The following is a 15,936-nucleotide window of genomic DNA, read 5'->3' as shown; positions in this document are numbered from 1 at the left end:
AATTCCCTTAATTGTCTAAGAGAGGATTGTTTAATTATTAAGCTAATGCAGTTTTATTTCTGCAGGAAACGGAGCCAAATCCATCAGTGTGAATAAAACATTTAAAGTGGTGTCTCAAAATTTAGAGAATAAAATTAATAGAGGCTTGGCTGGTTTCTAAGTGCAGTTCCACTGCCTAGTGAATGAGACTCCATTCACTTCACCATCTACCCTGGTGTTCAGAATCATACTTACGGGTACAGTCAAACTGTTCTTGCACAATGTGAATATAGCATGACCCATGTAGTGCAAGAACACTGAATTCTAAGAACATAGGACCACTGGATCAGAGCTCTCCTGTTTCTGCCCAGGAGTTCCAAGATGGGCAGAGCCAACCATCAGTACGGGTGCCATAGCTGTTGGTCTATTAAAAAATATCCATGTCACTGGAGCGAGTTTCTATAAAAGGCATTAACTAGCATTGTTAGCTTTGGAGTCTATACTGAGAATCTTAACACAAGTATTTGGTTCTTATCAGGATAAAAATTAGGACTGTGATAACCCATCCATCCCTTGTACATGTCCATCAGCAGAAGCTCTATTTCTTTTAGGGACAGCCAGAACTATCTGGTAATGAACAGCTAACATTGTTATCCTCTTAGGTTATCATATAGGGTAACTGCTGGGCAAATGCCATTTGTGAATGTCACATGATGAATCTGTGCAAAAAATCAGAGAGTTTTCTATGGGTTTTGCAATATGGAGTCTAGGAGAAAAAGACTTTTACTCTTCAGAAAGCAACAACCTAGAACCATCTTCAGGTATGCTTTTCTGGTTTATCAGGCCTTTTAGCTGTTTTAAGATGAATGCCTGTAAGGATTAAGTAATACAAAGTGGAATTTCTCAGCCTGTGTGGTCAAAAGGCATAACCATCACTTGATTTTCCAGTGCAGTGAAAGAGAATGCACTTGCCGTTGTTAGACCATTAGAGATTTTTATGTAACGTCCTACCTGCAGTGGATTTGGTGAAGTAAGAGGAGATGGAAGGCCATGCCCTGGTGACTGGCTGGGTTTCTGAGGGGAGCTGGAGGACTGTGGGGCTGGAGGAGGTTGGCTCTGGCTCTGGGACTGTGTTTGGTTCTGCTGCGGTGGTGCTGATGGCTGTGGCTGTGACTGCTGGGTCTGCTGGGGTGGCTGTGGAGTCTGTGCCTGCTGACCTTGCTGCTGCTGCTGGCTTTGCTGCTGCTGCTGTTGGTGCTGGAGCTGCTGAAGATGCTGAAGCTGTTGAAGCTGGGAGTTCAGGGATGAGGTAGCTGTGAATTGAAGAGAGGGCAGGGAGTTAAGCAAGTTTCTATTGTGTTAAAGAAATTTGGATTAAATTATTTTTCTGTTACGTTGGGGGTTACACTGCTCACTGAGAACAGGTGGCCTCAAACTTCAGGATGTGGTAGGAAATTGTTCCCACAAAAAATAGCCTGTGGTTCTGCCACTATAATTCTGTGGTAAGAGCTGGAATTCACTAGAGGCAATGAAAGTAAACCTTTGAAAGGGTTACAGGTCTGCCCACAGGATGGGTGTCAGAGCTGACCAGCAGTCTTTGCTCAGACAGGCTTTCCAATGAAACCAATGGGAATATTACGTGCCTAGAGAAGAGATCAACAGCTTGTCACTGTATACAGTATAGTAAAAATTCATAACATGAACTGGCACTGTTATATAAAGGAGGAGAAAGCTAGAATTGTAAAATAAAAGATGCTCTGAAAGCAGCTTTGTCATGTCATTATACAACAGGTATCAGGAAATAAAACATCGAGATGTGAAATGTCTTGTGCAATGCCTAGGTAGCAAAAATACCCAATAAAATATGTGTGTCTCTGAAATAAGAACTGCTCCTTAAAATTCACATCTAAAAGCTATACATTCCTTCTTGTGACTTGCACTGCTCACTTACTCCTGGTAGTAAAGATCTGCTGTGTTTTGCTAGCATGTGCTCCAAATATGAGGCTTGGAAATGAGTGGCTCATGTTAACCTACTGACACAAAGGAGCAAACCTTATTTCCCATAGACACTTTCAAATTGACTCGGGCATTCATTAAATTCAGGAAGGCAGAAAGTGTGTCATCAGGATGTCACTAAGGAAGAACAGCTTTAAGCAGCAGCCAGAGCATCACACGAGCTTGATGCTTTCTGGGGTTATGCCCTGAAAAAGTCCCCTGGGTCTCCAACCTTACCCACTTTAATCAACATCTTAGATGTTACATTAGTTAGCTACAAGATCCCAAGAGGAACATCTTGCAAGGTCATTATACTACTTTTCACTCTGTATACTGCTTTGCCAAACACCACCCTGTATTCTAATTTCCAACCACAGAAGCCAAAGTAAACTGGGAATGAATGAAATTTGTTATTTCTAAAATGGCATTCAGATTTCATGGCCAGAAACTCTGTTCACCAAGTTATTTGTGGACTGGCAGATAAAGACAAGTCATCTCCACTTTCTTTTCATGCCAACATCCCTATTTCAGCTTTCTAGATGTCTGTGCCCTGGGGCTGAACCTGAGGTCTTGATACGACTTATGAAATCAATGAGCCATAAACTGGAATAAGCAAAAGAAAAAAGAAAAGAAAATGGAGAAAGATGAGGCAGAATGGGCAAGCCAGAAAAGGCTGTATGAAGAAAAAGTGTGAGGCTTGATAGGAAGAGCTGATGGCTATCCATTGCTATACTCATAGCTGCTCTAAATTTTCTTTCAATAGATGTGGGAACCAAACTACAAATATGCCTTTACAAGAATTAAAGCCATGTGTATGTGACTTCAACAAGGAACCTGGATAATGCAGAGAAGGAGGACTGGTAACACTAATATATTTCCATCAGGAAAGTTCCATCAGAAGTTTTGTGTTTCAACATAAAACAGAGTGACCATCAGATTAAAAACATGCATAGTATCTCCTGAAAAAGAAATTATCCTGGAGAAGCAAGGGTCCACTCCCACTGATTTCTTGATGAGAACTTGCACCTAAATGCCCCAAAGCCGAGAGGGTAGTAAGTGGAAATGTAATCTAAGGCATAGGAAGGTGTGAATACAAAAACACAACTGCATAGATGAATATTAACCATAGCATGAAACACCTCAGATGTCAAGGAAAACTATTCAACAGCTCTATCTGTAGATATGGACACAGAGGCAGAAAGACCCTTCCCATTCCCATTCCCATGAGATAAAAGGAAATCTAGACCAGCTCTTTATCTTGTGCAGGCCATTTCTTCACCTGTGATAGCGTAGCAGACTGGATGAACTATTGATAACCAGAAACAAGACCTCGAACATAACAGACCCTTATTGAATCCACAGACTCCAATAAAGAAATGAATTAAATGACATCCCACAGAAGAATAATTTCTAATCCACATGGCTCATGAAGAGGAACAAGGAATTGTTTTATATCTTATGAGCACGATTGGACAGGATGAGGCAAAACTTTCTCATCTAGGATTAGAAAAGCTTTGTCTTCAGTACTGCTTAATACTTGAATCTTGGTGAATGCGGGAATATTGATATACACTTTTGTGCTGGAAATGAAGACATTCCTGCTAGGGTGGAAGGTATTCCCTGAAGGAAAATTTTGTTGATGGAAAAAAGTCACTTCATGGAAAAGTTTCCAGGTTTCTTGCCAGCAACTGCACAAAATTATTCAAATAACTTCTTGAGTTTTCATATAATTCCTTTAAAAAGCCTCTTTGAAGCATATCATCATTCTGAGCTTTAAATTGCATTGAAGTGCCTTAGTGAGGTATGACTGTTTAACATACTGTGGCTAAACAAACAGGTAAGGAATTGGAAGAAGGACTGTTAGATCAGGAAAGGCATTCTCAAAACCACACAGTAGGTGTACTGCAGAGGTGGTTTTAGGGCTCTGGATCATGCCTGCAGTCCGTTTTTCATGCTGCTGGATTGCACTGCCTCTCATAATGTGTGTATCCACAGCAGGAGTTGTGTCATATTATTGTTTGCAATCAAATCCAATCCAACTCCCAGAGCTTGCTTGCGTAGCTCATCCATTATAAATCGTATACCTGTCTAGCATTTGTCACTTTCTGCAGAGCTTGGAGTCTGATGGAATTTCAGGTGGTACAACAGTGCTGTGTCTGCATGTATAAAAGATAACATGCACTGCCTAACTCACAGGAATCTCTTTTATGACTTACTGGCTAAGAGCTGGGTAAAACTTTGACATATTTAAGTGACAAGTGCCTACTTTCTTTCAGAATTGCATTCAAGACTTAAAGAGGCTTGCAAAGAATTGCAGAAAGTTCTTTCAGTGGTTAAAGAAGTCAACATAAAGTATCACTTTAAAAAAGGGACAATTAACTAAAAATTCATTCAAACTATGAAAAACTGTGAGGAAAATCTACAAAAGCTGTGCGACATTTCAACTTTTCTTAAGGAAAATACATGTTGAATATACCATAGGTATACATACCAGGTATCCAAGAAGACAGCAAGATGAACAAAGAAGCAATGGCACAAGGGTTTTCAAATCTAGGGTTCAACTAGAATTTCTTGGTTGTTGTGGTGCCATGGCAGACTTCCCACAGGATCACCCCATGGTTTATGATCCTACCTTAAGTGGATTATGGTTAGTCACAGTATCAAAGCATTTACATTAGAATAAGAGATATGGAGTTAAGTGGAGCAAATGGATGGTCAAGAGGCAGCAAAAGCAAAATTTCTGAACTCCTAGGTCATCTATATCTATGCTTGTCATAGACCTCAGGCTACTTAAAGGATTAGGTGAAGTTATGACCTAAGGAACACACTCCTCCTTGACTTTGGGGCACAGCGGTGTCGTGAATTTACGAAATTTACACAAAATGTGTTGTTTCATTTTCTGTTTCTCTGCTGGTTACCTGCACAGAAACTGAAATGAAACTAAAATGTTCCTGTGTCAAGTAGAGTGTTGTGATGGGAAAAATTCACCTCTGATGCAGCCATGCTGAAATAACCTGTCTGATCCATAACAAGGGAATGACTGAGTCTTTGTTTTAGCAGGAAAACTGAAAAGGCTTTGTCTCCTATTCCCAATCCTGATTGTATTAACTAAAAATAGTAGAAATTGCCTGCTGCCTCTGGCTAACATGTTATGATGTAAGTATGGAATATCCTTGGTTATATTTTAAATAAAAACATACATTTTAAAGCTCAATCACAATTCTTCAAAAAGCAAGGAACATAAGTAGGCCCACAAATGTTTACATAATGGAAACAATTTAAAATTAGGACTTTTTTTTTTTTTTCACCTCTCCTTCACAATATGAACTCAGATTCTTAAAACCTCTGTAGTGCTTGGCAGAAGATCAAATTAATGTTCAGGGATTCAGTTCATATCTAGAATCTGCTCTTGTGGATAAGCTTCACATAATGTCTGATTTATTTCATTAATGTTTTGTGCATGTTTGTTTCTGTGTAAAGAGGGAAAAAGGGTAGGAGGAATAAGAAATAACTGTAGCTTACAAACTATTGTGCTACTCCAGCATCTACCCTCCTATTTACATAATTGTGTAGTTGTTCTTCAGTGCCTTGATACAATGTACAATGGATTAAAAAGAAGAAAATCATACATTAAACCTTTTCCTATTTGACTGAGCACAGAACTTGACTCTTGCCATTTCAAGGGCTTAATGCCTTTTTCCACTTCCCCAGTAATGGAGAATGGATTTGCATTGCCTTAAACTGAAAAGTGTAACTAACTTAAGCATCTGGGCTTATGTTTGAACTGACATGGGGCGCTTTTGTTTTCCACCCTGTTGTTTCTCTTCTAATGAGGTTTATGCTTTTCTTTTCCTTGAAACATATTTCTAAAGATTGAATACACACACTGAACAATATAATGGAAGCCCGTGTTTACATTCTCTCCCTCCTGGGTAATGAGGGGTAGGTTAGCCAAATACCCAATGTGTTTTTGCATATGCTCAAATTTTCTTTTTGAGAGAAAAATGTGAGTTCTTTTAAATATGTTAGCATCCTCTTTGTGAAAAAAATCCCTGAAGGGTTGGACTTGTGGTTGAAGAGATTAGTAATGGGATACAGAGCATATTATTTCTAAATCACTTGTTCAAATCAAGTCTAGGTCAATATAAGGAACAAAAGTCATTGCACTTTAATGGTGCTTTTGCCTGTTTTCTACCTTATAGAAGATGTATTAAATGTATAGAAGTTGTATTCACACAGAGATATCCACAGAGAACCTGCATGGGAAGCAGTTTGCCACACAGCCAAGGTAATAAATTTATGGTCTCCCAATATGTAATGAGGAAGATCATGAAGACTAGGGCCTTGGATGGCATCAGTTGACATCATTATTTGCACTTTCAGCAGAGAGGTTAAGGAGAAAAAAAGTAAGGAGACCGAGTTATCTTCTCATTCCTAAAGGTGATCCCTCAAGGTTACAGCTGCAGAACACAGATGGGGTTATGGGGAGAAACTTGCATTGCCAATACTCCTCTGTACCGATTCTGCAGATAAACAGAGGGCTTCACTTTCTACAGTTGTCATATCCAGCATCTTTCATGAGCACTAAATTCACTTTAAAGAATGTAGGCAATAAAAAGGAAGTATTAAGAAGAAAACCATCATAATTTATATGGTGCCTGTGGTGTCTCCACATTTTGATGAATACTGGAACTTCCCTGAAAAATGATCCCCTGCATTAAATAAATCTGACACTTTTTTCCTTACCAAACCTAAAATGTACAATAATGCACTAAAATCTTTAGAAAAAAAAGAAGTAGAAAAATTTGTTCTAGGTAGAGAGCTCGACTAAGTATCAGGGCAAGTATATTTGGAATAATTGCCATTTTAAGATGATCTAGAGGCTATTTTCCTCTAGTTTATGACAACACTCTGTGAGTAAAGTTCCCTGAGTGTATTTTAAAAATTGCATTAACCTATTTAAAATGCCCAAAGGCAAGAACAAGCTGGAGAAATTAGACTTTAATAAGCCATTTGCTTCCTCAGTTCAAATGGGACCTTAGGTTGCATATTGTACAAATGGCTGAAACATTAACTGGAGTCAGGGTATCATCAAGACACAGGGGATCAATCAGGGAGTTGTCTTGGGATTCTCATGCAAAGACAGGCAATTAAACATAGTATGACATCAGTGTAAGTGTTTGAATGCCAAAAATCTGTGTGTTGAGTAACCAATATCTACATCTGGTAAATTCCTATGTTACCAGCCAGATTTCTTTTTGGTGAAAACATGACTCTCTCACAGATCAGGTGTAGGATCTTAACATTAAGTCCTTATGTCAGATAAAAGCAGTTTTCTAATTACAGAGTGCAGAACTGATCTCAGATTGTCTAAGAATAGAATAGTGTTAAAATGTACATTAGTTTGAGTGGCATAGTATTCCTACAGATTGGATTTCTAGACCATATAAGAATGTCCTATGGACCATAATTTAGGCTAACCACCAATTTCTTGTGAAAAATTCTTCAGGACTCCTTTGAAAGAAACACGGGGAAATTACCATCTAAAAACCAACAGAACCCAATGTAAGATTTTACAGCTGAAGGGAACAGATGAATGACACAAAGAAAGTAAGTTTTAAACAACAGTCTGCTGACTTAGAGAACAATGGCCATGACTTATAATGGACATCAGACAAAGTCTGGGCACTCTCTGCACATACAACCTTTAATGATAGGAACTGCAGCTTTTTTTTTTTTTTCTCCTTAAGTCTTTCAGATGCTCCAATATTGACGGGAACCATAACTTCTACGGCACTTACGCAGACTGTTTGACGTGCCTCGAAGTACCAATACATGTAGAAAAAGCAGTGCAACAACATAAAGCCCCAGGAGCCTCAGAAAAGCTTGTCCAGAATCCTGTCCTGCAGAGAGTCACAGGTCCCCATTCTACCAGTTGCCGTGCCATTTCTCCTGACAAGGTGGGTATGTGAGGTTTTGGGGCAAAGTCTTGTCAAGAGGAGCTTGTTGAACTGCCTAGTAGCTTCAAAGAGTGATTTTGCATTCTTTCAGATAACAGATCTGCAGTTGCATCTTCTATAATTGTTTACGGCAAATGGCTCTTCTGACAAAGAAATATTTATCCAGGTACAGCTTCAGCAATGGTTCTTTGAAGATTATAAGAATTATAAGAAGTCTCTTCAAAGAGTCTTTGAAGCGAGTCATGTTTCCTTAACTAAAAGTGAAGTTACTGTAAGTGAAATGTACTGCGTGTTTTGTGCATGCATGTGTTTGGGAGGTTTGGGTTTTTTTAAACAATCCAATCGAATAGTGGATCAAAGTATTTGTGGTTTAAAAGGTTGGTGTGTATGCTGAGCTTGTGAAAGTGTCCTGAGAATGGCAAAGGACAATGTCACATCCCCCCGGCCTCAACTGAGGGAAGCAACAAAGGCTACAGAGCCTAGTTTGACGTGGTATGACTGGTTGCTTTCATCTCTCAGACTCTCATTATAACTGTGTTTCTATCATTTTTCACTTTGAGTCTTTTCTGAAAGCTGGTAGACTCAAGACAACTCTGCTTTTTTATTAAGAACTCCAAGATTTAAGCAGCTCTAAATTCTGTTTCCAGTGTACGAATTCCAGCCAGAGGAGTTAGCTGAACAGCAGTGAGAAGAGGCCATGGAATGACTCAGAGAACAGCAACTTGTATGCTATAAGGAGAAAGGGAAAAAAATGCAGCTCAACCCATTTCTTTTCTTTACAATCAGTAAATCTACAACAGCAAGTATAGGAACCAGGTGCAAAAGTAGTGGTTCTACCTGGTTGCAGACAAATTCCCTGCTGGAGCAGTGACTTGAGCTTCAACCTTGTTAACAGGCCCTGTTTTTCTCAATATAGCCTTGAACTTCTGCTTTTACCAAGACATGAAAAATTAAAAATGGTAGCAACAGGGTGAAAAATGTGGAGAAGAGAACAAAACAAAACAAAACATATGGTACAGTGCTTAGTCCCCATGCAGAGACTGCAAGCCATTCCTTACCAGTTGGGACACATGCCATGTTGAATCATGGCATTCTTCATTAGTCACTGAAGAATAAAAACAGACTAAAAAACTTTCTCTGAATGGCACAAGGTATTGTTTAATAGCTGTGGTACAGAATACAATCTTGAGCACAGGTCACTGGGTTGGTGAGAAGGTTCTGTGCTAGGTGCTATAATGTCAGTATGAGAGCAAAAGATGGAGGTATTCTTTCTTTAGATAAGGGATCAATGTCTCTCTAGACTATACAACTCCCTCCACATGAGAAATTGTAGAAGAGCTGGGAGACGAACTTCAATTTGATAATCTGTCATACCACTAGCAAGGTACATGATGCTTGCCTGCTGTTGACTCACAGTAGTTATATTTTTCTGTCTTTAAGAATCTTCCTTGATTTTTATTATATGCCATGAGTAGATGATACTGTATTTAGCTGTGTGCATTTGAAAACATACCACAGTATCTATAGCCATTTCCTTTTTGTAATATTTAAGCTGACTAGAGGTCAGTTCGCCTATATCCCTTTTACTAGTTTATTTTACTTGCAGAAGAGATTCAAAACAAAGTTAAACAGTAGTTAGGCAATGGTCCTGGACTGTGCAGTTGGTCATTTGCTACGGGTGGGCTGGCTGCTCAGTTTTAATTTGCAGTAAAATGAGAGTGGCTGAATATCAGATTTCTTTCCTGTCTCAACAGCTCATCAGCCAAAAGTTGCTGCTTCAGATGCTAATCCTAGCTGAGCTCTGCTTGGCATCTATCACCTTTGCACAGCAACAGTGAATTAGCTGCTCTTTGGGTGCTCATGTGCTCCCACCTACCTAATTTCCTGCTCACTGTTGAAATAAACAACCTGGCTATTCAGATAGACACATTGCTCATCAGTATAGAATTTGTGTGGGAGGTTTAGGGAGAAGATTTTTTAGTCAATCCTCATTCACAGGCTGTGAAGTCAGTCACATTCCTATGTTAGGATGAGAACTGTGCACAGTTGAAGAGAAGGGCTGAGGAGTCCAGCAGAGCAGCTACACTGCACTGCCCAGTCAATGCACTGTCCACTTCATGGCTTCCACAAGCACATCAGGAAACCCCATGCTTTTGATATTTCATACATTTTTGTACAATGAAAAATAGCAGTTAATAGCAGGCCTTTGAAAAAACTCCATTTAGATCTTACTTTGTCGATTAAGCTGCTTTTTCAGGGTCAATTATTTTGAATTTGAAAGAAACACACAGCAGTTAATAAAAGAACTTCAACTCGAATAATGTATTCGCTTACATGGAGCAGGAGTCACCAGTTATATAAAGGGAATAAAATCCAAAGGATGAATTTACAATTGGCAAAAAACCTACTTAGAAATAATTCACTATTTATGTACACATATTCAGTCAGAACAGAATATTGCTGCCCTGTTGATGCAGTAACTAGTATTATCCTTATTATCCTTATCAATGAAAATACCTCTTTTTCCAGACCAGAAAAGAAAAGATAAATTTGGTTGCTAATCAGTGATTCTCAAAGAAAACTAACAGGAAGATAGTCTTTGCCCTCCTTAAGGCAACATTGCCCTAATTTTAATATTCAGGACAATGAAATATTTTAAATAAGGGTTTAGGTCTCATCAGCTGCATGTTAGCTATACCAAAACCTAAATGATACTACAAAACATTGCCAATGCATTAAGACTGTTATAAATATTAAACATCTATATAACATCTGCTGTTAATGTTATCCTTTTAAAAATTATAATAGAATTCTCTAGAACTTGCTCTAAAATTACAAAAACATTCATAAGAGAATGTATCTTAATAGGTATATTTTATTCCTCCTACAGAAACATACTGGTAGTGATACATCCAAGTTGTGTGAAGTTTCCAAACACCAACTATCATTTTCTCTTAAAATTTTCTTCTGTTGTCTTAATCTTTTCATAAAATAATTCAAAAGCTAACTTTTAACTGCGGACAATTAAGAAAATTTTGGTGATAATGAAAATATTGATTGTAATGTGAAACTGATTGCTAATGTATAGCCACAGATAATGATATTTGGTGGGGGGGAGGGGAAAAAGAGAGAATTTGCTGTTCAAAAATTTCCTTGCTTTTAAAATTAGTGAATTTCTCATTCTCCTGTGGAAACCCACTGACAGGTACAGGTGAAAAAAGTACATCAAGACTGGGCAAACACCATTACTAGATTCACTTCACTAACTCCAATGCCAATTAAACGGAGATAAGCTTGTTTCAAAATAGCGTATTTGAATGAAAAGTCTGGACCATTCAACAGTACAAAACAAAGAAACACATGTCAGTGCTGATACAAGATCTAGCTTTTTGCTTAAATTGACTTCTGATTTCAAAAGTTAGTGGAAAAAATGCTTCTCAGGAGGATGAACTTTCTATCATAGCAACACTGAGAACAAAAGTTGGCACAGTTAGCGCACGTGGAAATCTGAAACCGCTACTTTAGATTTGTTTTGCCAAGTTTTAACTAAGTAGATACAAAAAACTATTCCTTTCATTGTCAGTGCCAGGGATTTTGTCTTTACTCTGTTGATTTTAATAGCTCGCTCAGAAGCTTGAAAATTAATGTTTCTTCCATCATCAATTTAAAACTTTTCCATTTGCCAACTATAAATGTTTTTTCTACTATGTGTTTTCAGTGAAGCTGAAATAAAAAAGCTTTGATTTTCTATCCAAGTGCCAGGGAGCATGGGGCAAAATATTCTTTCATCTCCATCCCTGAGACAGAGCCAAGCCCAGCATCAGGTGACCACAACACCACTCCATTCTTTCCCTTTCTCCCACAGTCTTCAAAAAGGCAATTTTTGGACTCATGTTTGTCTAAAGACTGCCTGGAATGACCAGCTCTACAGATGTCCTCCAGTATTATCTTGGGGATGGCAATTCCAGTGGCCATCATCTCCAGTGTTTCAAATACCGTTCCTCTCAAACAGAGCCTTCTCTTTGTGCAGATATGGTCCCTGCAGCTTCTTTTCTTGTCCAGTTGTAGACATTTATTTTTTTTATAGCTTATGGAACTATAATGGCACTCCAGCAGTCCTCATCTTTGAACAGAGAACTGAAGCAAATGCAAATTTGGCTAAGCATTATTCTCAAAATATTGTTCATGCGATTATGGGCAAAAGCAGTTTTGTAAGTTCTTCCTTTATTTTTTCAGGAAGTTTAGGGATATTTTTTTGCCAATAGCTACCCAATCATTGGAGCTTTTGAGAAGTGCATCAGAAAAAACATCTAAAAAGATAAGACCCATAAGTGAAGGCAAGTGTTCTGTAAGCAATCATCCAGTGGAAAACATTTCATTAGGAGATTTGCAGAATACACTGCTGACCATTTGGATCATGGATCACATAGATAGAAACTAATGCCAGGAAAGCATCTTATGCTTTAAAGTTTTGCACTAGAAAATTAAGAGAGGAAACCAAGAACATAAGGCCTCTGACGGTACTGACAAAACCAGAAGTAATTTCCATATTTATTTTTATTTTATTTTTTGTAAGCTATGGCATTCTTAAATAGATTAATTGTAACAGCCCTTAATTATCTCACACAGTGATACATGTCTGATCTCACACATTTGAGTTAAGGCAAAAATAGTGCTATGAGTTTTGCTGATTTAACTGATGTTGCAATGATTTTCAGATTTAATCAGAACATATCCATAAAACAGATAGGCTTTAGATGTCTGCATGATTCTGCCACTTTCTCAGCTACAACTGGGAGTGGCCTTTTTGTCAGATACTGTCTGATAGGTGCAAAATTGCATCTCACTAGCTGAGAGGGCTCAGTTTCCCCCCTGCCATAAAAGCATTCTAAAGAAATAGCCCTGGGAAGACCACAGGGAAAATGTGTGAGGCATTGTCTGCATTTTGTGCCAGCATGAGTTGGAATACAGAGCACATGCCACAGAGTAGCTCTCTACTGCTGAAATTCAGAAGAGTGCCATTGGCTTACATACTGATCTGCAACTTTAATCTTCCCGCAGAAGACTTTAATCAGAAACCACTTTCATAATTTGTAAACACTGCCAAATGTTTGATTCCAGGCTGTTTAAGTGATCAAACCTTTGGCTGGAAAATAAAATAAATAACAATCAAACTATCAAACAAAGAAAGCAGTTATAAATAATTAAATATGCTGTACTGACATATACTATTCCCATCTGGATGTTGCACTTCCAAGACATAAAGCACAGTTTTACTAATTAGAAAAACAATTAAAAAATATCCTGTATGACAGAATGTCAGATCAGAAACAAGGACTTAGTAGTGACTGTCTTATAGGTGAAAATCAACACCTGGGAATCCACTTCCTATTCCTGAACCTACCATACCTGCACAGCAGTTTTCTGTTCTATAAAAGACAAAGAAGGAAAAAAAACTTCACTTCTCTCACCACAGGAAGCTAAATTAGTGAAGCCCAGGAATGTGTGCTAAAATCCTCAAAAAAAGGGGGTCAAAGACACACAAAATTTTGTTTCCCCATGGAAAAGATTGTCATAGAGCTATCACCCATGTTGTGTTAATGAGAGATAGGTGGTTTAAAAGCACACATTTATTTTAATTTTTCTTACTTTTTGATATTGTCGGGGTAATGCTTTTATTCCCAGCAGCCCATAACACTTTTTGAGATCTCCAATGATCAGGATGTCTTTTAAAATGAACTCTCAGCTCAGGCACATTTTAGGCACTTGTCTCACACCAGATTTAGATGATGCCTTTTAATGAAAAACAATCCCAGACTTCCTGGAAGACTAGTACTTGGATTTCGTTGCACACCATGATGAGCACCTCTATAACCAGAGACACACTGATGGAACTAGCTAAACTAAAGTAGCTAATGATAATAACAATTAAAAAATCCCAAAGAAAATTACAAGACATCACAGGCAATAAAGTGATTCCTCCAGTACAGCAAGATAGGCCAAAGAAACAGGAGGATGACAAAAGAAAATGAAGAAAGGAAAACAAATTCAAAGGTGATAACTATAGGACCCCAGTGGGCTTGTTATATGAATAGATTGCAGGCAACCACATCCTGCTGCCGTGATGCTTCATAAATTCTGTCATCTTGTTTAGAAGCTGAAGAGTACTGACCTCACTTCCTCTGCTAATAAGACTCTGCTGCTTTGTGCCCAGACTTTTATGATGCTCATGAAATTGGAAGCATTGTGCAAGTCTCTTTCCTTCCTACACCAATGATTACTACTTCCCAAATTACAGAAGAACAAATGGGAGATGGAGACTGCTCTCCCTCTTTTGTGCAACAGTCCCTTCTTTCCCTCTTCCAACCCCTTACAAAATATTTCTCAGGCTCTCAGGACCAGCAATGCTAAGGCTTGTTTGGTTTTGTTTCTGAATATATTGCAAGCAATCATAGTAATAAACCAAGAAATCTGAGTAGATTTTATGATGTTCACATATAGGTGTGACATTTATACATTCCAGAAAGACCTTAATGCATTATAAAGCCTGTGCAGGCAACATCCAGCCCTTTTGTCCACTGAGAACACAGAGCAGGTATCAGAGGGCCAAAGAGAGAGCAGCCACGTAGGTGTTTTGGAGGTACTCTCGAAGCACAAAGCCTACACAGGTTATGTACTCAAAAGCTCTCCTTATTGCAGTCCAAAATAGGAGAACACAGCTTCTGCTCTTTGCACTTAATTCTGAAGAGCAAAATGTGCAAAGGCAGCTGAGACCAGGTCCAGCCCAGTGGCTAAAGCCACTCATGACCATAAAACATCCAGAGAATGCAGGCCTGTGACTTGTTCTGTTCATGTTTTGCATCATTTTCTTCCTAATCTAAAAAGGCACAAGACAAATCAAGGCAGCCATTTCTTCCTTACACATGACAGGGCAAAAATGTCACGTCACCACTAAAATCACAGAAGGCTTGTCCGTCAGTCTGTCAGCTGCTACAGCTTTGAGTGTTCACTCATGTAAGTGTGTACTAAGGAATATGCCTTTAAAATTTTACAGTATGCAACTTAAAAAAAAAATCAATCATTATTTCCTTTGCCTATAAGACAAGTATGTCCACAGTAATCACTGGCACTGGGGAAAAAAAACCAACCCAATCCCTCTTTTTCCCTCAGACATCCTCTTGTTGTTAAAAGCTAAAAACTTGCAATGGCTATGTCTTGCAGCTGGTGAACTACATTACAGATGCCCTTGCTGACTAGCCTTACCTTCAGTATCTCAAAGCAAAAGTGCTACAAGTAAAAATATACAAATCAACACAACTGGTGAGGACAGAAAGACAAAATTCTTCTCCAGCTTTCACAGAGCAATGAAAGCAGAGTCACTGAGTTTGCACTTCTGAAACCATGAGGAAAATGCAGCCTTTACTTAGTTCTAAGAGCTTTATGTCCTTTGGATATGACTTCGTCTTTGCTTCAGTTGTGCCACTAACACTGTGCTCAGCACTTGCTTTGCCACCCTTAATAGATACTGTCCACTGCCTAGACTCACTTGTCCTTTCCAATAAGGAGGGTATGCAAATTCTTAATCGTGTATGCAGCAATGGAACTTGAAATATAACAGTAAAAAACAAACCAAACAAAACCAAGATACCATAACAAGTCAAAAAATCCTGGTTTCTTGCTGCCTTTCTCATATCTTTTGCATGGGATCAAATTTCATCTTTACTGTGCTGTTGCTCTTACTAAGCAAAGGCAGCTTATATTTAACAATTCCATTATTTTCTTTTCTACATTACATAAGACCACATTAGGAGCCTGCTGAGCGTTCTCAGGCAGAGTCAATCTGTTTTGCCTTGTGCAGTTCAGTGACTGACTTGACTGACACTTCAAAATGGCCCTGTAAAGAATTAGGTACCACCACCAGCTGCTCCAAATGGCTCTTTGTGCCAGGGACACCGCACTGCACAGACGGCACTTAGAGGAGCAGGGTGCACACACTTGGACT

The 15,936-nt window shown here is 38.6% G+C and overlaps 1 protein-coding gene across 11 annotated transcripts in view; it reads right to left on the bottom strand.

Moving 5' to 3' along the window:
* The window catches only part of POU6F2 (POU class 6 homeobox 2), a 329,766-nt gene that overhangs the window by 99,878 nt on the left and 213,952 nt on the right, over nucleotides 1–15,936 (bottom strand). For all 11 annotated transcript variants that reach the window (XM_050320054.1, XM_050320028.1, XM_050320062.1 and 8 more), the window contains one exon: nucleotides 991–1,292. In XM_050320054.1, coding sequence (XP_050176011.1) covers nucleotides 991–1,292 — 302 coding nt within the window. The remainder of the gene's footprint in view (nucleotides 1–990; nucleotides 1,293–15,936) is intronic.

Source organism: Myiozetetes cayanensis, unplaced genomic scaffold (genome assembly GCF_022539395.1).
Source record: "Myiozetetes cayanensis isolate MyiCay16 unplaced genomic scaffold, myiCay2020 scf1, whole genome shotgun sequence".
NCBI classification, from domain to species: Eukaryota; Metazoa; Chordata; class Aves; order Passeriformes; family Tyrannidae; genus Myiozetetes; species Myiozetetes cayanensis.
Note: the sequence above shows the minus strand (reverse complement) of the source record. Positions and strands in the feature narration are given on the sequence as shown.